General features: G+C 31.3%; 1 protein-coding gene across 1 annotated transcript in view; it reads right to left on the reverse strand.

The window, feature by feature from the left end:
- The window catches only part of LOC148283339 (transcription factor collier-like), a 71,258-nt gene extending 57,718 nt beyond the window's left edge, over positions 1–13,540 (reverse strand). The window contains exons 1-2 of the mRNA XM_088223662.1: positions 12,905–13,540; positions 11,219–11,357 (exon numbers count right to left, since the gene is read on the reverse strand). Coding sequence (XP_088079788.1) covers positions 11,219–11,349 — 131 coding nt within the window. The 5' untranslated portion in view covers positions 11,350–11,357; positions 12,905–13,540. The remainder of the gene's footprint in view (positions 1–11,218; positions 11,358–12,904) is intronic.
- Positions 13,541–27,687: the final 14,147 nt, after the last annotated feature.

The following is a 27,687-nucleotide window of genomic DNA, read 5'->3' on the forward strand; positions in this document are numbered from 1 at the left end:
ATTGGTTTGTCGATAAAATTTTGTATCACACTTTTTGTATCCAAATGTCAAATTAATGTATGTACTCGTATGTACGGATTTGTATTCGGTTCTGACTTGTTTTTGTCTGTTTGGCATTCAAATCTGAAACATGTGTCGGGTGTCCAATTATGCGATCGTTATTTTGTGTATGTAGGTACTCAAATGAATTGGTTGCACATTGTTGCCACTTCGAACACACCCACTTGAAATATTTTTTTAATTTAATACAAATAGGTGATTTTAGCCTTAGCCTACTACAATATCTTACTGTCATAGAAATTAAATTATTAGCCAGAATTCCGACTGGACTTTAATGATTTTTTGAAATCAGAAATACGTTTTTTCAAAGGTTTATGAAAATATTGTAGTAAATTGCATTTGAAAAATCTTGAAAAATTATGATATCTGTCATTGAAAACTAATTATTAAATGTTATAAACATGTTAGTATCACTAGTCTATTATTATGTACCTACAAATATACTTATTATTATTGTTAAAAATCTGTGCCTGCAAATTCAAGGCAAGATCTGGACTTTTTTGGTTTAAGTTTAAAACGATTTAAATGAGCATTAAATAAATAATATAGATCTTGTCTTGATATATTTTATATTTGCCAATGCTTCTTTCCTTTTTTTTTTAAATGATTGAAACTGTTCTTATGTTTTAATATTTATCCCTATGAGCTGTATAAATGGACGATGTCCGTAAATAAAATAAATAAATTCACTGCGAAACTTTCTATTAATTTATTCGTTTTTAAAATGTATGTACCTACTTTTGTTTGATTTAAATATATACAAAGATAAAAAAAAAATATAGGAGGAAAACTATAAATTCAAAAAAAATCATTTTATCAAAATAACATTACAAATAACAAAATATTTAAGGCGTTATATTGGGACAACATATCAAACCAGAAACCCTTGAGCAATGGTCCGACATTCTTAAGGTACAATATACTCCAACAGCAAGAGTATTTGCCTCTTAAACCTAGTATTACTGATGTGATAGATGTCGATTTCCAAATTGATAGTGTTCAGCTGACAGACTACTCTTCCAATAGGCGTAACCAGAGGCAGGTTGGTTCTGGAAGCCGGAAGGTAAAACGGTCAGTGCTGACGCTACCGGAGAAACCGTCAGGAATACAAAAATTGACTCTCGCTAAAATGATATAAACTCAATTCTTATGATGTATGTAAGGGTTGTCAATCATGCTTTTATGTAATAGGGAAATGCCACTTTTTCTCCCTTACAATTTTGAAGTAATAAAGGTCTATGAAGTACTGTCCAGTAATTATTTATTTTACTATTTACTAGTGGCAAAAAAATATTTTTAAATTTATAAAATTGAATTCCTACGAAAACGGTCATTGTAGTGGTCATGCCGTCACGTCACGATTCATACTAAATTTTAATTTTCCCACCGTTTAAATTTTTACAGAACATCGTCACAAAGCTTGATGTCACAATTATCAATGCCAAACATTTTGTAGGGACAATTTTTTTTTATAATTTATTTTTCAAGTTATGTATAAAAACATTTTTTCACGATATCCATATTGACTTTAAAAACTCAATTCATTTGTGTAAATTCATTTAATGTATTTTATCGATATTCGTAGTTTGGGATATTTCCCTATTATGGGAGTAAATGAGTTTAAATTATACTTATTTAAGTATAATATAATAAAATTTTATAAATATAAGTATGTTTGAATGTATTATGTACTTTTATTTTAACCTGTTAGTATAAATACATTGAATTTTAAATTAAAGTTATCAGTTTCAAAGATGTTACGAAACCGATGACACCGATCACTAGATATTCCAAATTTGTGGATTTAAGAAGTACTTGTCTTTTATTTCTATTAATTAACTACATCAACATTTTTTTGAGTTTGTCCAAATTTTTGTAGACAAGGACTGAATTCAACCTTGTCTACAACAATTTGGACAAATTCAAAATATTGTTGATAAATCCACCTGGTCCATGAAGAAGTATAGAAATTGAAAAAAATACATTTACAGGCGTTGCCTAGTATGTAGGTGAAATAATTTAATCAGTTGAATCTCACCCGCATAAGGTTTCAGCTCTTTAACTTCACAAACATTAACAGATGAAAGAATTGAAGGGATATAGATGTTCAAATATGGGCAGAATGGCGAATGTTACACAGTGTGTAAAGTGGCCACTTAAACCAGCCATTGACAGGTCATTCACATTCTTAAATATTCTTCATCTCTGTTTTAATATGCTAAAATTAACTAACTACATATTTGATTTTGCATTACACCATTCATAACTTAGTCGTGCCTCAAACCAAGTTCGTTTCGAAAAGTTTTTTTAATAAATGCATATTTATAAAAATATATAATCATAATAACAACATTAAAATAAGTTAATTGTACTTGACAATTAAGGATGACACACGATATTAATATGGGGAGGGATTTTAATCGGAATTATTATTTTGTTTAATGTTCCCTGTCGACAGTTCATCATTAACGGGACGATGACAAATGCCAGACATATTTTACAAATCGTGAGCTTGCCATTTAATTCCGTGACGACACACCCACGCCTTCTCTGCATACCCAAAACAGCAATTAATTACTCCCGATATTAATTATCCCGTGTATTTTTGTTTGCTTTCCATTGTAAATTCGCCGTAATAAATGTGACACTTTGGAGAGATAAGAAGCGAAGCTTTTGATTCAGAATGCTTTTTTTTAAATACAAGGTGCTCAGATATTAAATAAAGGTACATACCTACATACATCATCATCATCATCAAACCGTTATCTATACACAATGGTGTATAGAGCACTGAATTTTTAAATCAATTGAAGCGTTTTTAGAACATCTGTTACAGAAAGGAAAGGTGAGTCTCACGCGTAAAGTGTTAGTTCAGGGATCCATATTTAAGTAAAAACACACCCTCCACATACTAGAAAACCGTTTAAAAGATAGTGGATCTTCCGATCGGTTTCCCTCATAGGTATTAAAAATATTTTTTTGGCAAAGTTTTAGTTGACATAATTTATAATTTGTAAAAAAATTATCTATGACTAGAAAACTACAAATGGCTTATGAGATTCTTAAAAGCGTGTAAATATTTTCTGTAATGCCGTTGTTTTCTTAAATAATGTATAATACAATAAAATAAAAAATGTATATTTATTTGTTTTTGTTGTTTTGAAAAAAAAATAGCATTAAGAAGAAAGAAAACCAAAAACTCAAGACAACTAAATAAAATGGTTAAAAATATTTTTTCTAAGGAAAATAAAGAAAAAAAAAAGCAGTAAAATTAAAGAATGAACAAATATACATACATACATTTATACATACATTGTATAATTGAATTGACAGTGAATTCCTCGATAGAAAAACCCTTTCCAAAAAATAATTATTACAATTTTAGTTAAGTTTTATGGATTTATTGATTTAATTGAATATAATGTAACAGCTCATATGAAAGAATAAATTTACGAATAAAAATTATACTTGAACGTGCGCTTTTGCTAGGCGAAAAATATAAACGCTTGCTTCCAAAACCCAGACAAATAAAGTTTCTCAAATGGTGGGCCTGTCAGACCACTTTCGCAAACCTCATTTAATTAAAAACAATATCGCATTACAGTAATACAATTAGTTCTCTTTAACGCCGGCAGAGGTAATGAGGTTAATTATGACTCCGTCTTTTGGACAGGGGAGGAGGCGGGCGGGTGTTGAGGGGGTGATGTAGCTCATTTTTCCTTCCTTTAGAAGCCAGGGGTGGATTTGGTGGTGGAACGAGATTAATTAACCGCGTTTTCATCGCCGGTGGGGAGGCTAAATTGTTTAACAAATTCGCGGCAACCCGAAATATGTTGGATTAATTGGACAAGCAGCGCAGATAAGTCAATAATTAAATTCTTTTTTTTAATGTTCGATAAATCCGAAAGACGCCCAGTAAACAAAAAAAAGGTAGTGACAATTAAGAAGCCAATGCAAAATTACTACTACTTCTACCATCACGCCATTTCCCCGTAGGGACAGGCAGAGAGGATGGACCGCCACACACGTCTATCCTGGCATACATTCCTAACCTCTTCCACATTCATACGTCTTGCCATACATGGCCTTCGGCTCTGTCTGCTTTTAACATGACTAGGGTCCGTATTTTAATGGGAAGATAAATTTTATCATTAAGTTTTCCGTGTGAAAAATAGAATTTGTATCGTAATCGTATACATCATAATAATATTGATGTTTTTTTATAAAACTCCAAAGTTAATGATTATGATAAAATTTTAAATAAACTTATCAATGAAACTTCTTGGTTTAGTTTAATTTTTTATTATTTTGATATTTATGTTTCTGTCCTCTGTTAAAATACTAATTTGATCTTATCTCTAAAATATGTTAAGAATAGTATAAAAACTGTAAATTTTGTAAACAATTCACCAGTCTTGAAGATGCCTACTAAGGCGAAAGCGCTCGTTGGTCAAAATAATAAAAAGTAAAACTAAACCAAGAAGTTTCATTGATAAGTTTATTAAAATTTTTATTATAATCGTATCCATCACAGACAAACGCGCTGACCACTAGACTACAAGGCGGAGGGTCCTACGTAGGTACGATATAATTTTATTTTGTTTTTATTTTGCCAAAGTAAGCACTGTACAAACTTGCAATAGTTGACCGGTTGTCGGAGAGATCTGTGGTGTTTGCTTAAAGGGATATTAGCAATACATAATAGATAAAGAAAATAGGGGTTGGTATATCCAATTATACTTCACATCAATATTGTTGTTCGCCTAACTGGCTTTTCTCTTACCAAGGGGTTCTATAAAAGGATCCTAATAAAGTTATTTTAGAAGAAACTTCATTTGATGGAAACTGTCAATAATATTAGAAACGTTTATTTATATTTAGAAATATTTTTATTTGTAAAGTCAACGGATTTTATTTTAAACAACACTCGTGTCTGAGAACCTGACGACAAATTACTTATGTAGCAGTTTATCGTGATAAAAATATTTTTATTCTACGTATGTTTTTTCACGATTCCTTAAAAATACTCATTTTCTCCACAAATCATTAGCGACAGATCGATGTTTCAGTTTCAGTTTCGGCCAGTTTCGGCCAAAAATTGACCGAAACTTAGGCTCACCCGAAGCCTGCGGTTGGGATGAATCGGATTATGTTTGCTGTACTCGGGTGCATCTTACGGCTCGTGACTCTAGTTCTCGTGAGTTCTAAGATCATTCATATGTATGTGTTTGTAATTCCTTTATAGTTAATAAGTGAATATTCCTTTAGCGTACATTGAAGAACTATTGAGTTATATGCATAACATAACAACAGAGCTTACTTCTTCCACTCCTTAACTATGCAGATGTATGTTATCCAGATGCTAACTCTGAATGACTTGATAAGTTAGAACGATTGCAGAATATTTGTATTCGTTATATCTTTGATCTTAAACAATTTGACCACATAACCGAGTATCGCACGCAACTACACTGGCTCAGTATCAGGCATAGAAGAAACATTCACATTCTGTCACTTTTTCACAATATTTTAAATAATCTCACTTCGCCTGTTTATCTGACAGAGCTCATCCAACGTCTTTCACAACACGGACTATCTCTTCGTTCTAGTAACAAGAGAACCCTTTTAATATCCTGTCATAGCTCTAATTTTCTTGCCTCCTCTTTCACAGCAGTAGCCGCTCGATTGTGAAATAATCTACCCACTAATATTAGAGACGCCCCTTCTTTATTTACATTTAAGTCAAGATTGAAATGTCACTATCTAAATATTTCAATTGTTCCTTTATTCTTCTTCTTTCCTTCCCATCCCCTCTCCACTCTTCATAGTATAGTGTTATTTTTTTTAATGTATTTTTTTTGATAATCTTTGTTTTTAATTTTTGTATAAAATTGTAAGATTCAATATATCCATGTAGTTATAATTTTCTCAAACTGAACGGTTTGAGTAGTAAGGAAGAAATTTCCTTAAGGCAATATGCCCGCTCTTATATATATATATATATAAATATATATATATTGTATATGTATATAAAGTGTTAAATAAATAAACAACGTACTAAAAAGTACTTAAAATAAACAAATTTTAATCATCAAACGTATGTCTTTTATTTCATTGTTTATTTTATTTTACACTCATCTTAATAAACTCGTAATGTTTAATAGTAAAAAAAGCCTAGTTTTGGGGGTTTTGAAGTGACTTTTAACTTATTTGGCTGAAAACCTTGTTTCAGTCGACCACTGCACCTCATCTTAGCCTCTTCAGGCCCTGGTATCGCATAGTCACAATTAAAATTATTTCTGATTTGACCTTAAGCATCACATACAATTTATTTATTTATCTAGACTATAGACTCCTGTTTTACAAAAAAAATACGATCTTCAGTTGAAGTTCAAACTATTGCTGTTAAAATATTTTCTGCAGTCAAAAGGTCATTAAAATTATTTAATTAATCATTTTAATAGTCTTATTGTGACAAAAGACTTTTTTAATTCTATTTTCTGTTTATAAAGGACAAAGACAAATGTGTTGATAAGTATTTATTATATTTATATACATTATAGACAAAAACAAAGTTTCTTATCGTCCTTTAGCAAATAACACCGGGTAAGTCATTTTTGTTATTTTTACAGGACGACGAAAACCTGTTTATTTTATTGAAAGCTCAACTGAATTTATTTAATATTTTTTTTGTTTTTTTACAATGAATATAATAATAAAACAGGGTATTAAAAAAATCAAGCATAATTACATTTTAAATACATATTAATAGAAAAATAGTAAACAAAAAAATCCCACAAAGGCATGGCCTGTCTGTGTGTTTACTAGAATACGTTAATGAATTTTTGCTCCTATAGTAAATAATGGACAGTTATAATATTTTTGTATAACATAAGAAAGAAAAAATAAAACATTCTGTAAAAGAAAATACGGTTTTTTTTAATAGTAATTAAAAAAGGAAATGTTTTTTTTTTTTTTTTTAAACACAAAAAAATTCCTTATTATTAAAATCTTAAAAAAAAATTCATATCTTTAGTTTGAATCCAAGATGACAATAATAATAATAATTACGCCTTTAAATGTATTAATATGCTATATTTATCCATAAACTACCACCTATTAACACTTTTAAGTCTAATTTTTCTTTAGATCAATAAAATGTACATTTTTTACATCGTCCAGTAAAAATATCAAAAATTATAATGTAAGCTAAGCGACGATATGTTTCACTGAGGTCCTACAGTATGACATGTTTAATTGTTGTTTTATCATTTGCCGAAAATGAATTGGAATCTTAAATTTTATATTATAATATAATAACCCACCAGCTCCTCCCTATACTCGCCATTTGTTTAAAATGTGATCATATTAAATTAAATGAGAATAGTTTTTTTTTCTACTAAATGAAACTGGGCTGGAAGATGATACATTGTTATCACGTCACATTAATTGTCTATCATCGTTTCCGCACCTGATTGCACACAGGGCCGGTATCCAGGTTGGTGAAGAAATATATCGAGAATCGGGTTGCGGTCCCGTGGCTAGTGTCGCGGACTCTCGGAACAGAGGTTCGAGGTTCAAACCCTACTCTACCCTTACTCGATTCCCAACTCGTTGAAAATGGCACCCGTAATTAAAATACTAAGGTAAATTATTAATTCGCTAATATTTCTTTAAAAAATCTCTGGTTGAACGATTCGGTGGGTATTTTTAGGTGAAAATCTTGAAATCGGAAATTGAGTTAGGATAAGTCGGCCTAGTAGTGTAGTGTATGACGTATTAGTCTACCATATCTCGGGTTTGATTTCTGGCAGGTTCAACGCAAAATACAACTCTATATTGTGATTCGAGACGGCAATATTTCACTGCACATAATTGACACTTTAACCTCATTTTCAATGTAACAAAAATGATCCAGTTACGCTGTAAATGGAGTACCGGTGTAGTGCTCTATGCATAGCTGGGCGCAGAACGGCAAATGATAATGATAAATAAATTTTCCTTTATACTTAAGGTAAACGTTTTATTCGTTCATTACGTTCTTGTGAGTACAATAATTTGTAAGTATTTTCGTGAGAGTTTTTTCTCCAATTACTTATTTATATATAAGGCCGTCTTAAAGTATTTCACCTTTGCTATGTTTGAACAGCTCTTAATGACGTGGCGAGTAAAAGGTGACCGCCCTTAATTCAATTACCCCCGTCCCCATCTCAACGAGGACACGACTTTTGGCGGACGTAGAGAAACTAGTGACTATGTAGCTATAATATATAACCTATCCTTAAACACTTTTTTAACACGGAATTAAGTATATTTGAATTGCCATTCTGCACCTTTACAAGAATAGTGGCATAACACTTTTTTTTTGGTTTTGAGTAGTGTCACTTTTATTATTTTTAAATACATTGAAAAATCTAATTGACTATCTTAGGCAGGCATGGGCAACCATTTTCTAGTTTGAATTATAAACATTCCCATCCACACGTCTTAAAATATATGTATTGTTAGTAGTAGTATGGTAGTCTGCAAACACCATATAAAAATAACACAGAAATTCAGTAAAAATTAAAAAGACATTTGATGCGCTCTGTTTCTCGATAAATAACTGCAATCCTAGTCCAGTTAAATCTTATTTAATATTACACGTAATGACGTGCTCTGGATTGAAATTATTCCAACCTTCCGAGTGCATTTATTAATTTCCTTTAAAAGGGATTTAACGCTTCACACGATTACGCACTCAGGATTGAAGTCATTTTCGTGTTCCGCCTGTGAGTTATTCAAATTCTCAAAAATCATTTTTTACAAGAAATAAATTGACGTATTGTACATTGAAATTATTCCAACGATCCGAGCGCATTTATTAATTTCCCTTTGAAATCAGGCAGGATCCAAACGTCTTACGGACCGGAGGTTGGCCATGCATGGTCTAAACCAAGAATATTATCGATTGCATCGGCATTCACTTCGCTACACTTCATTCTGAATTATTCTAAAATTAAAAACTTTTTTCTTAATGTTACATGTTTATTCTATACACAACGATACTTTCGTGAGAGCAAAAGGGAAAAGAGTTTTGTATCACCCGTCGATGGAAAGAGGGCTCTCCCGAAACTATAATTGTGTTATTTTAATAGAATAAACGTGAAACACTACATTAAAAAAAAAAAACTCAGGATTCTCACTTTAAGAAAAACGTACTATTTTCTTAAAGCAATCATTTTATCATACGGAGTATTGTTTAATTGATTATCACTTTCCTTAGTCAATCTAAAAGACATTTAGTTTAGTGTCACTACTGTTATAAATATGCGATTTTTCCGAATAAAAGAAAGTAAAAAGAGAAAGTGCATTGTGCGAATAAAGTCTTGACGTCCAGACTTCAGATCGCATGTTTTTAGGTTACCCACTAAGAGATAAATAAAACAGTATGATGACCGGCCAATAACCTAAAGATTGAATTCGCATTCACCTTATGACACCTTACGATCAATCATTATGAAAGAAAAAAACATTGTCTTTAATATTACCAATGTTTATTGCATTGAAATAATACAATCAATTGTCGTTTTGTGGAAGCACTCCTCTCATCGACGGCTGTCAAAAAAATATATAAACTCAAAATCATATTTACAATGAACAGTTATATATATTTTTAAGATCCGTTCAGGGTGGAATGTTCTCCCAAAACTGAAGGTTTTTTATTTAAAAACTCGTAGAATTAATGATAGTAACACTGAAAACAAATTTTTTGTATCAGAATAATTTAATAATAACCTTGTAAAAACAAATATAATTTTTATGAAGTTGGGTGTACGATACAAAACTTATATAAAAGTTAAAAACGTAATAAAATATTACCCAATGAAAAATACACACGTTTTCAACGATTGTTGTACGCGTAGGTACCTTTTTAGTATTTTTATGACAAATAATGAGAACAAATATGTGTGTGCTTATGTTTTGTATGTACCTATTTATGTCGACGGTGAAAAGGAAAATGTTCCTCAGCGGCTTTTATCAGCTCTATAGAAGAGCTTATTAAAGTTTTTTTTTTTATTAATAAAAAACTCTCATTTTCAAATCTACATATTATTTTGGCGTGATTCTTATTTAAAAAAATACGATATGAGATTTTTGACATATTTTGAAAATCTATACATTCGTTCCCACGATTTAACATACATGACATGTTTTTATTATTTTTTTTTTTTTTTAGTTTATTTTTAAAAAATACAAGAAACAATATTATAACTGAATACAATTTTTTATACGTTTATTTACATTTACATTTTTCATTACGTAAAAGAAAAAAACAATTATTGTGTACAAATAGGGAGTGACTTATAATAATTTGTTTATTTTATTTTTAATAAGTAAATATTTTCTGTTTAAGACATAAATTACACAAAAAATAATGTACGGTGTTTTCAATCAGTGTTACACAAAAAAGAATTATGAATATAACTTTTAGCTACTTTCTTAAATATGTTGAATTCCTGACTGCACTTTTAATTTTTTGTTCACTTCATTAAAGAAAAATATTCCTTTGTAAGTATAATGATGTTGTGCTGTAGTTGTTTTTGATTTTGAAATCAAAATGTTACGTTATGTTATATACATGATGTTACCATATATATAATATATATTTTACACGTATATATAGGTATAAAATAATATATTCATATTATGCATCAGCCTTCATTTTCAGGTCACTCTTAAAAAGTCGCTAATAACTATTAAAATAATTCAAATAATTGTGTATTTTTCCATGTATGAAATACAGAGTGGTGCCAAATATTTTATTATTAAAAATGCCAATCCACAAAGTCAACTCTGAATCAATAGAGAAAATAAATAACCATGACAGAAAATTGTACCCGGAACAGTAAGTACGGTAGGCAAACGCGTCAACCAAAACACTACGAGGCAGACTTATCGTTTCTCTATTTTCTTTTTCATGATTTTTACCCGAGGTTAATATTCGAGTTGGAAAAATTCGACCAGGACTCTGGTTCTATTTAACACAAAAAGAACTGTATTCTTCATATAACCGGACACAGAAAAAACACAACCTGACATGTATTAGGAAATTGTTTTTTGTGTGGTAAAACAATAAAATTGGTAGATGCGCCATGCAATATTAAAAAATACTAACTTTGAGTTGTCGACCAACGTCGTCGGTTGCATCCAGGCTCGTGCAAGGGGTTCTTCTTTAAGGGATGTCACGGGACCTCTTGGTTGGGCGTGCAAAGCCCCCCCAGCGTCTCCGTGGTGGAGGCCAAACATCAACCCCCCTTGTAAAAAATACATTATAACATTAACAAAAATACATCTTGTGATTGGCAAATTTTAGGAATATTAGACATAGGTAGGTAAATAGATTTTTTATGCTTCAGCGGAGTAGGATCAATTTAAAATATTTGTTTGTTTTCATCACCGTGTGGTAATGTTATTTTTAATTATAAATGTATGTCATAATTATAAATTAGTAAAAATTTTAAATTTCTCTTCGATATGGAGAATATAAATATTTTTTTTAGAGAACAGCGAAGAAAGATTTATAATTTTAAATATAAAAAAAACAAGTACAACTCTAATAAAATAAATAGTCACAACACATATTTAATAAATTTAGTTAAGAAATAATCACACTTTGTTTATTAAAAAAAACGTTAAAAATATAATCTTTTATTGCCATCAGTCGAAAAAATTTTTACGAACGTTTTTAATTAAACTAATAAATAAACAGATTTTTAAACAATTTTCAATCATCTGGTCTCGAAAAAGTTTTAAATGTATTTTTTCGATAATAATATGTACATTATAGTTATAGTTAATTTTATACGTTACAAATTTTATGTTTTACTTATTTAGTTGGTGAGCATTATTTTGTATATGTTGGAGGTTGAATAAATAATGTGTGATGCACCTATATTCTTTCATTTACTTGACTTTACAAAATACCTTGTCAAGTAAGATTTTAATTTGTTTAATCTAAAAATTAATCAGCCGCAAACAGGCTGACTTGTGTCTGATAATTTACTGAATTCATTGAAAAACTTATAAAATTTACACAGTACTAAAAGAAAAGAACCATGACAATGTTTTCAGTAGAAAAAATCATAACAAAGGTAAACCTACGTTTTTTGTATCGCTTATAAACGTTTTAAAAATATTTGAAAAGTTATTTAATTTGTATTTTACAAAAATCAAGTAGCTTTAAATTAAACACCTTTTTTAAAAACAACGTATTAGAGAAAATAATTTATTAGAACACATTATATTATTGAAAATCCCTATTTCTCATTTTACTTGGGGTAGGTACCACACAGACGTCATTTTATTCTTGAACTTTTTTTGTTTTTATAAATTTTGGCTAAAAAGGACATAGTTCTGATAAAATTAATAGCTTTGTAAAAACAAGTGTGTATCTGCATTTCGAATGTTGGCTTTACCATTAAAAAAATAATTTATAGGTAGACATATTGAATTTAGAAGCCGATATTTATTTGATAAATATTTTATATATTTGTTTTAATGTAAAGGTAAAGGTGTTTTAAGTTCTCGCAATGAAACACTGCACTTATATACCTAAAATAAATATATGGATTCCTTAAAACTTGTAAATATTAATTTTAATTTTTTTACAAACCATTTCTTTATAAATAAGACGGGAGTATGCAGGTAAATACACAATTGCAAAATTGCTACCTATTCTTTTCGGTCAAACCAAAATATATAAATATACATTTTTTGGTGTTCATTGAAATTGCACCATAATATCTTAAATAAATAAATGTCAGTAAGTGACCCGTTGGTGTATGAAAATGTGGTAACTAACCAGCCGACCGCGGTCCAGCAGGCGGATAAAGCTTCCGTCCCCAAGCTCCAACCGGATCCAGCTCTAGGGGTGGCCATGGCGAACCGGTATAACCAGCCGCGGCCGCGTTTAGCTCGTCAGACCGAATCTTGACTTTTTGGCAACCCTGTCTCTAAAACTTGCGCTCAACGGGCCAAAACACCACAAAAAACTATATGGAAATTATTATCATACCAAAAATGTAACGAAAACACTCGCGAGTTAAATCAACACTTTCCGTCGGCAAAACGCGTGCGAAAAATCACTTCACTTCAAATCACAAAATGTATTAAAATTTTGCCGTTGAAAAATTTCGGGTACACAATTTTCGAGTAATTTTTTCTCATGTTATTTTATATAAACAAACATTCGAATTTTTATTTAAAATTAAAGCGGTCCGTTTTTTAAAAGTTTGTCATAAAATTATAAAATTTTACGTTGATTTTTAAAAAATCACAAATTTTTGCCGTTTTTTTTTACCTAAAATCAGATGAGTGAATTTTTTTGAGCGCGCAATTTACGTAAAAAATTTCCCCGATTGTCAATTGTTTTTTTTTTTCGTTTGACAAGTGACGATCGGCAATCTCCGCTACTAGGTTCGGGAATATTCGTCCGCTGGGTAAGGCGTCGTCCCACGGCGGGCGGCGGCGGAATAATGCCTCAGAGATTTTGTTTCCACCAGCGCAGCCTGCTGGGGCGGGGCGCCTGGGGGCGTGGCCCCCGGGGGCGAGGTTAGAGCGGGATGGGAATACTGCCCCAGCGCGCCGTGATTCGCAAAGGATTCGCCGGGAATTCTCACGATTTATTTTATAAATAATTTGGACGTCTTGGTACCGTAAATTCAATATTTTAAGCAATTGATTTTATGAAAAAATAATAAAACCAATAATTGCTTACATCAAAAAAAAAATCGCATTTATTTTACAAAGAAAAACATTTAAATTTTAAGTATCTATTATTTTTTACCTGTTCGAGGAGAGACAGGTACCTAGATACTAAATTTCAAAAACTCGTAAACTACGAATAACTAGAAAAAGTAGTTAAAAATCCCCGAAATAAATGTTTTTAATTTCCAAAATTATATATAGAAACTATATGTATATAAATAACTGGCTATGTTAAAATTAAATCTAACTTGTATTTAATTATCACTTGAGCAAAACTTAAAAAATTGATAAGTATGTAGAAAATATGGACCCATAATTTTATGTCGCGTCAAATGAAAACAAAATACCCATAAATTTAATACCTAGCTACCTAAGTGAAAATATGCGTAGATTGTAGAATAATCATTCAATTCGATTTTTATGCTAATTTTTAAGTCGATGGACAGGTGAATATAGATATTATATTCATTTAAGCATGCTTTTTTGGAAATGAAAAAGTTTGCATTTTGTAGGCAAACGTTTCAAAAAAATTTAGGGTTGATTAATATTTTTCGTTCTGTTTTTGTAAATGTTTTCCACCTTTTCAAATATTTAACACTCACTTTCGCGGGATTGGGAAAAAGGCTTGTGCGAATTCAAAAAGGTCCTTGTGGGAAAAGCGTTCAGGGCCGGCGGGCGGTCCCGGGCGCCGGCCAATTAGGGCCGGCCTCAGCGGGCCGTGGGCCAATGGAAGGGCACAACGGGCTGGCTCCGCCTCCTGGGGCCGGACTAGGGTGGGGGAGGTCGTGCCCTAAGACCTGATTTTCACAAGCCTTTTTTTGGATCCTACAAATAATGAAAAACGTTTCATAAAAAAAGCTCGTATTGATAGAAAGGTCTGCCTTTGAAAGAAAACTACGTTTTTTTAAATTATTATTATTTGCAAAGTACGTAGGTAGATAAAAAATATAAATAATTGAAAATAACTGATAGAAAGTACTTCAGCAAGAAACTAATTGAAAAAAAATAAAAAAATAGAGGCAATGCTTGAGCATAAATTAGTCACTCTGTCGCGTCGTACCGACTGGCGCGACGCCATTGGCTAGCTGTGTCTAAGGAACAAACTATGAATGTCTGCTTCACTTTACTAATATTGTTCTTTTTTCCATAAGGAATGTGTAGGTATGTTGTATTTATATATGTATTTTATTGGATAAACAAACAGTATATACAACACATATTAACAACTTCTTTGTGTATAAGTGTAGGACACACACTAAAAAAAATTATTACACTTAAGACAATAATTTGAATTATGTTGAATAAAACAAATGAAAAAGATAAGATATGAAGAAAATTTATTTAATAATAAATATTTTAAAATATCTACTTCTCTCAATATTTCTATGACTTTTGATTTAAATTTACATATATTGTCATGACAAATATCAGCGTCTGTAAATCTATTGAGTATATTGCTCGTATATTCTAGGTATTGTAGATGGTTTTAAACGGATTATTGACGCGTTGCCTGTGTAAAACAGAAGGTTTTGTCTTGTCGATCTAAATGGCACACGGAATGAAAGTCTTTCAAGTAGATTAAGGGTGTATTGGTGTACATTTTACTTCAGCTGATAAAGCGTCAGTATTAGTGATTCTTAGGCAAGGCTTCATCTTAGAAATAACAAACGAGCGCATAATGCTATCTTGCAGTTTCATCTTAATTAATAATGAAAAAATATGCTTCAATGTCTAATGCCGAATTTATTATTTCATACAATCAAGAATATTGTGCTGCGTTAATTTTTCCAAAAAAATGGACATGGAAAACCGTGATATTGGTGCTGGTGAAGGAAATATCTGTTAAACCATTAAAAAAAACATTTAGTTTCCTCTGTGAACTTTTATCGGGATAAAACTAAAGGACAAGTTTATATCTTAATTACCTGTAGTTATTACAAAAATAAAGTTTGACAATTATCATACGTAAATTCAGTGTGAAATATTACGAAGAGTTTAACTGGCTAACTGGGCGTGTACATAAACACCGTTTATATTGATTCTCTTGTACATTATTTTTTAATTTTAAACCTATCTCCTTTGATTACGAAATAGAAAATATTAATTAAGATGAAGTCAAGTCTATACGGACCTTGGAGTTATCATGGAATGTAAACTTACCTTTAATGATACAATGATTAACAAGTCTTTATTATGTATATCTAGTTAAAACACTGTATTGCTTATTTGTTCTTCCTTTTTTAGAATATGCCTCCGTGATCTGGTCTCCCCTCTATATAAGCCGGATAAATAATATTGAATCACTGCAGCATCGTTTGCTAAGAAAGTAGCATGGATGATTGGCCTCAAGAGGTAAAAGTTAGTTTTCGTACTAACAGTGTAGAATAAATTAAATAAATAAATATTTCGTATAATATTCACCACTCTGTCAATGTTGAAATAAGTCGTTAAGGATTTGGACAAGCAAAAAATATTATTGTATTTCTCGGAATTTATAAAACTAATAACTGACCCAATTTTTTCGTCGTTTAAAAATAGCAAGTGTGTATCGGGCCTTATGAAGAAAGCCCAACGCGCATAGCGCAAAACCTCCGCAGCGGATTCCTTCGCAATCCTCTTCAGAATGGGACGGGAGATTTGAAAAGCAATTTGCTAGAAGAGTAGAGCAATACTTTGACCTGTGAAGGTGACTTTAGGGAAATTTCGACGCAGAAGCGAGCGGTCTCCGGCGTCGCAACTCGAGGCGGGTCCTTCGCCGGGAATAGCGTCATCGTGGGTTAGGGATGATTTAAGCTCCATAAATCACGACTTATATGGACTTAATCCCAAAAGGGATTCATCAAAGTCACCACTTAAATATGGGAACCTGTTGAGTTCGGATACTTCAATTACCAACGATATTTTACTCGTGTTACAATAATATTTTAGATAATTAAATTCGTATGCCTAAGTATATTAACATTTGTACTTATCTATATGTCTACAAAAGGTAATCTAATTTGGCTTCATGTAAAATGGTAACGGAGGCTCATCAACTTGATAAATCAATATCTATTAGGTGTACAACTTTGCTTCCGCCGTTTTTGTATATGGATTAAGCGGTATGTAGCGGTCGAAATAAATAAATAATTTATGCCGTACAATAAACTTGGGCATCTTTCAATATAACCTCATACAAACATTAGTCGATTTGTGTCTGCATCATAAAGTTATTATCGATTGAAAATGTCAGTTTACGAGCTAAATTCCCCAAACGTTCTCAAATACTTATGTTGTGTATTAGTAAAAGAACATGTGTGAGTGGTTTTAACGCTTCAGAGCCCCATTTACAATGGGAAGTTAACAAAGTTATCTTTGACTAAAGAAAAACCGATATTTGTGTACGACAATCGGTATATTTGAACGAGCATTTCGAGTATTTTCGTCGGGTACCTATAATTGAACATGTTTAGAAGAAACAATTGTATGCACATTTTGCTTTTCATACAGCAAACTTAATTTTACTTTGTAGATAAAATCAAAGATAAATGTTTACTTCCTATTGTAACCGGGGCCCTGAAACTGTGATTTTCATTTCAAAGACAACCATAGCAGTGGAATAGAAAAAAAACAGTGGAAACAGTTGTGCACCTAATAGGACTTTATTGAAGTCATTATCATTATCATTCCCCTTTACGCACTTAGTGGTTCATAAGGCACTGCATTAGTGAATCGTATGCATCATATTTTGACCATCTATTACATGAAGGTAACTCTTACGTTTCGGATTTTCAATTTCAATTTTCATTTTCAATTTTTAATTTCAATTTTCAATTTCAATTTTCAATTTCAATTTCAATTTCAATTTTAATTTCAATTTCAATTTTAAATTTTATTTATTCATATATATGTACATTACAAAATGGAATACCTTAATTCATACATATCGAAATAATTAAAATAATAACGTAAAATTAGGTATATACAGATGCCAGTCTAGGAACGATAAAATCGTCCATTAGATTCTGAAAAATCCTAAACGCCAATTTTTCGAAATGCTTTTTCTAAAGAATGTGATTCTCTGTGAAATTCCCTTCTTTTCTGCATAATCGTTATTTTTACAATACTTTTGAAGTTATTAAATAATTTTCGTTTATCCTACGCCAAACACTCTAAATCATTTATCTTAACTATCCCAAACCCCTAGGATACTCTTGAAAGGCAATCATACTTATTAACAGGATTTTCTTGCTTTTAATAATTTAACACTAACTAGCGTTAAAAATACTTACTCAGGAACGTACCGCTTGTGAAGTCAAAAAAAGCGCTCTCCTGCACATGATATTTTTTGGCGTTTATTATAGTTCAGAATTGCACAAACAAAATATGGCAGTTTAAACTATCTTTTAAAGAATCAATTCATATCCACCATGCCAACAATCGATCCTAGGATCTTAAGTATGCCAGACGTACGCGTCAACCACTAAAAAATGGGGTGGACTTATCTCCAGTCGATTTCTTTTTTCAGGATTTCCACCCGAGAGCAGCAATCGAGTCGAAAACACTCGTCCAGGGTTCTGGTTATATTAGATACACATATAACTGTATTCTTCATCCGCCTGGACACATAATTAATAAAGTTAAACTTTAAAATTCCATTTCGCAGTTTAATACTACATAACTTAAAAAATATTATGTCAAATTTGCTCGGAATCAATTTCAAGACCTCAATCATGATAAATGAGTGCGCCAGCCACTATGCAACGAGGCGTATTGTGTTAGACTGTCCAAGTATTAGTCCTTAAACTTAAAAAAAGTCCTGAAAAAAAAAACATCTTTTATGAGATATTTTATGCCGTTATACACAATAAAACTCATTTCGGGAATAGAACATGTGTCTAAGAAACCCAACTATCCGAATCAACTAACTAACTCAGATAACTAAAAATTCAGCTTATTGGATTTTTTTCCGAAAAAATGTTTCTGTTTGAATAAATTATGGATGTTGAAAATGAAAATAAATGATTGAAAATGAAAAATGGGCTTTCAATTAATTAAATAAAAAGGCAACACTATTACATGTTAAGCGTAGTTACAAGTGCTGTAGGAACATTAGTACAGTATGAACGTATCGTACTGTAAATTAAGACATTGTATGCTGAACATCTAGGTAAAAGTAAGCTGTTTGACTATCATCATCCGTTTTCGGGCCGGCAAGTCGTTATTTTGCGAATCGCAGAACGTTTCAGTATTTTTTTTTCTGAAATTCTGAAAGCGATTCGGATAGTCGGAGTTCGGATGATTGGAGTTCTACTATACTTATACTACTAAATTAACAAGATAGGCACAGTATTTCATGATCCATTTCTAACTTCAACTAACAATTTTCTATACGTACGTATGTACATTGTACACAACTTATTTTTTCAAAGAGTAAGCAGGTACTAAAAAAAATACTTAAACGTCAATTTTATTCTGGCTATTCTGTACAATTTTGTAATTAAAGGTGTCTAGGTATATGCATGTGATATATAATATTTTCATAATTCGGGAATAACGTCAAAAATATAATTTATATTCAAGGCGGATTTTTACGATTCCAATGATATAACTATTATTGTATTCAAAATGAGTGGTCTTTTAAAATTTTCGGGTTTAAAAATGAGCACATACAAAACGCCCCTTTTTCATTTTTTTTACATTTTTTTGCACCACAACAGGCCAGGAGGCCCAATGACAGTGGTGAACTACATCACAGAAAACCCAGGCTTGAGAAAATTCAGGTGAATTTTTTTGTGTTCTCACCGGGAATCGAACCCGGAACCTTCCGTGCATGAGCGTCGAGCGTCTTGACTGCTACACCACGGAGGCCGCCATTTTATCTTATTTGGCATCACGTCATTTTGACGTCACGCATTACGACCGTCGACCGAGCTTCTAACAAACATTGCGTACAAATTTGACGCCAAAACGTCACATGTGCCCTTTGTCCCACTTCGGACACAACGTCTCGTTTTCGGGTAATTAAAATTATACATATTTCAAACCTTTATAGAAAGTTTATCCGGCAGCGCACGAAAAAAAAATACCGTTGTCATAGTATTTTTTTTCTTATATAAAAATAAAAATAATAAATAAACGTGAAAAGACTATATTGGACCGACAAATATCTACAAATCATATGTGTTTTTAAAGTATGTATCTTTGTTCAATTATCTAATAAAATAAATACTTGGAAAACAATACATTTTAATGCCTCTTTTATAAATTGTAATGGTTTTTCATAGAAATAAGTAAACGAAATAAAATATTTGTCAATTAAAGATACGTTATAGTTAGGTATCATCACTTTTGTCCGTTGGTAAAATGTCCTTAATTTAGTACGAATAAAAGTTTTGGCGTAACGTCAACTACCAGGCGACAAGGAAGAATAAAGGGTGATAGGCAATTAAATGTCCCTTCATTTCTTTCTTGTCTCCCCCTTCCTACAAGGAAACTTTCTTTATTGAATTAACATAAAATTCCCATAACACTTTCTTTTCTTAATTCGCAGATAATTCTATTTCCGCGAAAATGACGCCATTTGAAAAGTTACTACTAAGTCCCTACTCGTGAAAACTGTATGTTTTCAGAATCGTTTTATTTTTATACAAATTGATATTGAACATATTTACAACCTGTTTTGTAATACTATTGGAATCCCATATTCTTCGTGTTTTGATTACTTTAATAACTTAAAACCGTTTTTAAAAAATTTGGTTTTCCAGCGCTGTAGTAAAACGGCGTGGCAAAAATATTTTAATACCTACTACTAACAACGCAATAACTCAACTTAAGCATTCTTAAAAATAATGAAGAATGTATAATCATAGTAACTGTTGTATCTATAATATGCATATTTAACTTTAACAAAATGGTCGGTGGAGGGGTGGTTACTGCTCTAATTCTCCCGGTCAGACTTGTTTCTCTTGGTTTACTAACAAGCTAATGAACTAACATACCTTATCGCCGTCTGAATCGGGAAATAAGATTAAGGGTGAAAGACAAATTGACTGTATATACCGAGATACACTGTGATAGTGGGTTTTAAATGCAGTAAGTATAGGTGAATTATAAGAAAACGCGAATCTATTGGAAAAAATATATAAATTTAAAAAAGTAATTAACCGTTCATTAATGCTAAAAAAAGTTTCATTTGTAATGCGCGTATCTAAAAAGAGGCCACAAGAACTCTAAAACGAATCCAGGTAAGTGGGTGGTACTTTCAGTTTCTGTTCTAAATTGGAAATTGTTACTAATAAATTAACCCCTATCCGCACGCAGTAATACATAGGGCACTGAATTGAAACTCAAATTGCAGCGCGTTATTTTTCGTTACTTAAAAATAAAAGTGATCAGTATTTGGCTTCGGGTGCCAGTCAATAAACAATGAAATATTGCATTGTAGAACCACCTTCTGAACAAATAGGTATATCACGTCTACCCTGCCAGGAATCTAATCTGGGATTTCAAACATAGTAGGTAGGCAAAAACGACAACGACTAAACTACGAGGTAAACTTATCTTCACTGGATATCCTTTTTTTAAGATTTTTATTGTACAGGAATCATCATCTCGAAAACACTGTTTTACACTCGGAACCGAATAATGATTTTTAATTTTTTTTCAAATTTACTATTTCAAACACCCGTGAATTAGTTTATTTAAAAAAAAAAAGGAATACTTCGCTAAGCCTCTATGTTATAGGCCTGTCAGCAGATGGGAAAGATATGGTGTGGAAGGAAATTATATAAAATACACCACAACACTCAGACCATCGAGAAAAAAATATTTCCTAGACTTCCTTCTTACAAATGGCGGGAATCTTACCCGCGACGCCAGTTTCACAGTTAGCCATCTAACCAACTGCGCCTCCAAGCCTAGTAGGGTTATAAACGAAATATTATAAGGTTTAGTCATGTTATGTCGCGTCTGATTAGTAAAGCCAACATATGCTTTTTTCCGTTTGATTTTTAAATTGTCTCCAGTGTAATTTTTCAACTTGCAAATTAGGTCATTGCAGTGTTTCAGTCCATTTTATAGTATTTTTAACTGTCCCACGTCTTTGCTTTTTTAATGCAGTAATGTTGTGTTTGTCTGAAATTATGTATGGCAGTATTTTTGGCTAAAGTCGTCGTTTTATTCGTGTTTCCCAGTGCAATTTTGGGTATAATTTTTATCGTCCGTCCGGACACAAAAAAATACGTCTATGCAAGGCTGTAACATTTTTTCAGACCCTTTTCCAGATTTTTGTGTACTCATTCGTACCAACACACCTAGATATTGTATTTATACATACGTTCTAAGTACTGTATAAAATTTAATACGTACCTACAGTAAACATAATAAATTTTCCAAGACAAGTATTTAATGAAGAGTTTATGAGATGAACCACCGACAAAATTTGAGGAAACACATTTTAATTATTAGCAGTGAACGTGAAAATCCTGGAGCCTTGTGATGTATCTACATACTTGGAGGTCTTATATAAAGTGCAGACCTTGTAAAGAATTGACCAAAATATATTTTTGTCTCAATTTTTATTAATTGTTTGATACTTGCTCACATCTTATACGTATGTACATTTTTTTTGTCCTTTTTTATTTTTTTAATAAATATTTTATATCAGTAAATAAACCTACGCAGCAATGACTTTAAGTTTAAACCTTAAGCACTTCCGTAAAAGACTAATTGGGCCAAAAAAGACACTTGAATTTTCATTTTTTAAATGTCCTGTGCGACGGCGCGTAAAGCAATTTGAATTAAGGGTGGGTTTAAGTTTTAAGTTTTTACGGATAACGAGGGGTAGGCTAATGAACCGAAATACACTTAATTTGTCTTAACACCGCTTGGAGTAAGATTAAAGACTGAAAATCCTCCTTTTTTTAATGCAGGGTTGTGTAAATGGTTCGTAAATGAAGTACCTACTTAAATAAATAATGTAATAGTACCTTTCTCTTGATTACTTTTGGGTGAAATTAAAACCTGATTTACAGTTATTTAGTACCTATCTATTTAATTTCGTTTAAAGAAATAATTGTATAATAATATTTAAAGCATTAACTTTGTCGTCAAATATTTAATAACATTTAGTGAAATTATTGTAAATTCACTTATTCATTTATTTCAATTGAATATATATTAGATTTATTTAAGTTTCATCATAATTACCATCCTCATTCATGTATACAGTGGTGCATCGAGCACAGTATTGGTAATCAATTGCATCATATTTCGATCTTCTGTTACATGAAGGTAATGTGATCAGTCTTACGCCCCAGGTGCTAGTCCAGAAAAAAGGAAATATTTTTTTATTTTTTTCTTTTATCAAAGGAACTTTATTAAAAATTAACCAGCAGTTGTAGTTGTTGTTGTTGTTTTAACCACTCTAAAAATCAATTTTTCACGTCAATCTTATCTGGAATCGAATCTGGGACCTTAAAAATGGCTGGCGATTGCGCCAACCGCTACACAATAAAGCGGACTTATCTCCACTCGATTTTCTTATTCGAGGTTTCTACATACTTAAGAGTACCCATCGAGTTGAAAACACTCATCCCAGGTTATGGTTCTATTTCACCCACATAACTAATTATTTATTCTCCTGGACACAGAAATATCAGTTTCAATACGTAATTAAGTATAATATCATGTTTAATTATCATTTCAATGCTGTACTTCTCCATAAAAGACATAATCTTTTACTTAGAGAGGTACAGCATTTAAACTTAATTATTATTAAAACGAGTATCAATAGAATTTATGTAACAAAATATAAAAAATATTGTCATTTTTTAATTGTCCTTTACACATTATCTCGCTGTTTTTTCTATAAAACATTCCTTTAATTTAATGTTTAATTTGTTTGTTTTTTTTTGTTTTTTTTATTTTTTGCACAACAGGCCAGGATGCCCAATTATAGTTATGAATTACATTACAGAACACCCAGGCTTGAGAAAAATCACATTAAATTTTTTGTGTTCTCACCGGGAATTGAACCCGGAACCTCCCGTGTGTGAGTCAAGCGTCTTGACCACTACACCACGGAGGCCGCAATCTCCGTATATCTTATATCTTTAATAAATAATAACTAACTGTCGTTACGTAGTTTTTCATTTATAAAAATAATTGTAATTATTTAGGTACTTTTTTCTTGTGGAACACATAAAATTAGTTACATCAAAAAGAATGTATAAATAAATAATTTCAATGAAATTTAAAAAAAAGAATTGTTAAACTCCATGATGAATATTACACAGTATATATGTAATATGGCTACTCAAATCAGGTAATGACAGGTCATAAGCCTTTTAAATGTTTAGACATCCATCTTACTTTCTCATAAATGTTCTCCATCTCTGTTGCAATATGTCAATTTTAATGTGTAAAAGTTATTCTGTCGATAGTTTTATAAGCTTTTTTTCCTGTTTCTCAAATCAGAAATAAAAATAACACTTTTAATTAATATATTTATGTGTTAAGTAAATTTGAGAATATTTTTTACTAGGGAGTATGTAACTCTTGTGAAAATTATTTTAGATAAAACGGTATTCTTCTTTGTTTCTCGGTAGATTGAGGAATAAATTAGAAAGAAAAACTGCGGAACTCATCTATAAAACAATAATTATTCCAAATACAGATTACTGCTCTACAGTATTACTTTTAGCTAATGGCGTATATTTAAATAAATTGCAAGTATGTATTTCTAAATAGAGCCACGATAATATTGCTGAAGAAAGGTACTATAGAGACTTGCAACACTGGATATATGCAACTCCAGATGCCCGGCCTACCAACACAAAAGCGCAACACGTCACCAACGACCGAGAAACTAAGTTTTCACTCTCTCCGACCAGCATTGATTCCGGTTGTCTTCGAAATGAGGTTGTTATTTTTATTATTATAACATTTAACGTAAATTTGTTCCAATTTTTACAGTTGATTTCAAACAGTACCTGTGCCAGTGCTCGGTATTCATTCATTGTATTTTATTTCATTTTGGTCAATTAAGTTGTAAATAAAACTTCAGATAAATATGTAAGTTATCAAATATTTTATACACGCAACCTTGTAACAAAACATTGGTAAAATAATAATTCTATAAAATTATCAGAATTGCACTACAACAAACAGATTACACAACAGACGCTGTCCTAGTTCTTTTATGTTCAATAGACCATTAAAAAAAATGGAATTATGAATCCCAATATATTTATTGTCTTATTACGAGTTCATGTAACTAAATAATTATTTTTCCCGTTATTAAATACTATTTTCAGCATTTTTTGAGTGCCAATCTCCACTTACTGGTTTTACTTATTTGACTTTAAAAACAAATAAAATGTATTTTGTACAATTTGCAAAATGGTCTATTGAATATAAAAGAACTAAAACAGGGTGCAAATATTATAAAATAGTAAAAATCCGAAAAGAACTCAATTTGATACCAGTAAAAAAGAGACTGATACATAGTATGACTGTTTTATATGTATCTATTTATATCCAACAACATGAAGTCTAATGCTTAAATATTTCTTCTATAAGAAAATGGTAAATAAAAAAATCATATTCATAATTCATAATAAATAAGAATGGAATAAGGCTGCCATTTGATAAAAATAGAGAATTCCAAAGTTTCTTGAGTAGACAGGTGTAAAAATTTATAAAGAGATGCTTGAGTGTAGGAAGAATAAAAAGAGTTGGCATGTATTCAAAAAGAAATGTAATGTAAACAGTAAATTAATGTAAATATATATGTAATAAAAGTAAGTGTTAATATAAATTGTAATTGTAATGTAAGTTGATTCAAGAAATAATAGTAACAAATTTCACTCAGACACAGAAAAAATTCACAAATATCTTATAAAACCAATACCATAAAGCCTTTTACGGTGTAAAATCTCATTGCATGCATAATTGATATCCAATATTTCCCTACCACATGAAGTGTTGAACGAATCGTATCCTTAAAGGTAAAGGGGCAGGTTCAATACTGCAAATGGATCGTTTCGTATTTGTAGAAACCAATTTAAACCCGTAAAGGTCTACAACATCTTGTTCTCTTTCGTTTAGGGAGAGATGTGAGAAGATTAGATACTCTGAAAAAGAAAATGGCAGAAAAAAATCTCTAGAAAATTGTATCTTATGCAATAGTAAGCATTCAAGCATGCTTACCACTGCATTACAAAGCAAACATTTTGCGTGTGTAAGTTTTAGTACAGAACACTTTAAATGAATACTTTATTTATTCATACAAATATACATATTACAAAAAAACAATAACGTATCCCTAACTTTATGGGGCCAACAGCCCTGTGTTGAGTTGGGATACAACATAATGGAAAGTGGAACATGCATATTATTAAACAATAATTATTACATAAACATATACATATTTTAATAAACATTTGGATAACACGCTAAATAATATATAAATATATGCAATATTCCGCATCAGTCTCCCACAATGGTCTCTTCCCTTAGACAAACTCCAAACTTGGACACTTCTCCTGAAAATGACTTTCGTTTTGAAGAACTTAATATATGTTCATCCACTATTTGAAAACTTGTAAATTAACCCTTAAAAGGCTATGCTACAAAATTCCTTTACACGCAGTGCGGTAAAATCGTGTTACCTCAAGCAAAAAACATAATATTCTTAAGTTAAAGACGTAATATAATGAAATAATTCCTTTTTCATAATTTTTAATAATTATAATATAATTTTCTAGCAAAATAAATAAAAAATTATAAATACGCCGGTCATATAATTAGCGTGCACTCTCGCCTATTGCCAAATCCCGACTGATTGAACGAATTTCTTCTTTTGTTTTTCTCTCTTTCACACAAGCTACAGAACAGCGTCTCTGTCTTCTTTGTTGTAAGTTGTATTCTCGTGCTTCTTTTCAAACAGTAAAACAGACCCAAACTCGCGAGCACTACGAAAATGAAATCGTTACGAACGAATTTAAAAAAATAAAAAAATTTCATTAATATGTATTGGAATAGTTAAAGGACCAACTTAAAAATAAAAAGGATTTTTTCTGCCGCTATTTTTGGCAGTTAGGTTTTTTGCGAGCGGCACGTTCACGTAGGGTTAATCATTGTCCCAAGGATAGCCTGCTCGTCTATTTCGGTGGCGATGTCTCCGGACATTTTTACGTTCTATAAATTGCTTCTTAGACGTGGACAAAAATCGAGTCCGGGGACAAAACAGTATTGTATTTACTACGTGTAAACGGCCTTTCAGAAATGGAGTTGAGGTTACGCGTTCTTTCTATCTTATTTAAATCTAAGTGTCACTTACTCTTTACTTTAAGTTTTAAGAGGAGATATAGTTATAGCATCGCGGAAAGTAAAAGGAATATAAAAGTTTTATTACTTTCTTCAAAAAGGCTTATACACTAAGTTATTTAAATTTATCGATACGCAAGGTATTTTTAATGAAAAATTCTATTTTTTTTTATATACAATGTCGCTCAAGACGCAAGATTCCTAAAATAGCACTGGATGTTTCGAAGGCGGAGAGGGCATTAGGGCCCCCGAGGGGCCTATAATGCCTCCGCCGTTACGGCCGTCCGATTGCCTCGCAATGAGAAATCAGCCCTAGTTCAAACTGGAGACGAATCCATGAAAAATGCGGAACTTGATCGAGAAGTGTCAGTCAGGTGCCTTTTAAGACCACCAGGGGATGAAGATGCACTCAAATCCAAGGCCCATTAAATTGAATTATGTTTCAGAAATAATATTTTTTTTAAATATAGAAATAAAACTTCTAAAATACGCATAAAATAATATTTTTAATATCTTCAAAGTTAAAACGTTACTAAAAACTCCTTTGTCATTAAATTTACAAAGTGA

This window comes from Micrasema longulum, unplaced genomic scaffold (assembly GCF_059751315.1).
Source record: "Micrasema longulum isolate JH-2025_06_02 unplaced genomic scaffold, ASM5975131v1 h1tg000247l, whole genome shotgun sequence".
In the NCBI taxonomy this organism is placed as follows: domain Eukaryota; kingdom Metazoa; phylum Arthropoda; class Insecta; order Trichoptera; family Brachycentridae; genus Micrasema; species Micrasema longulum.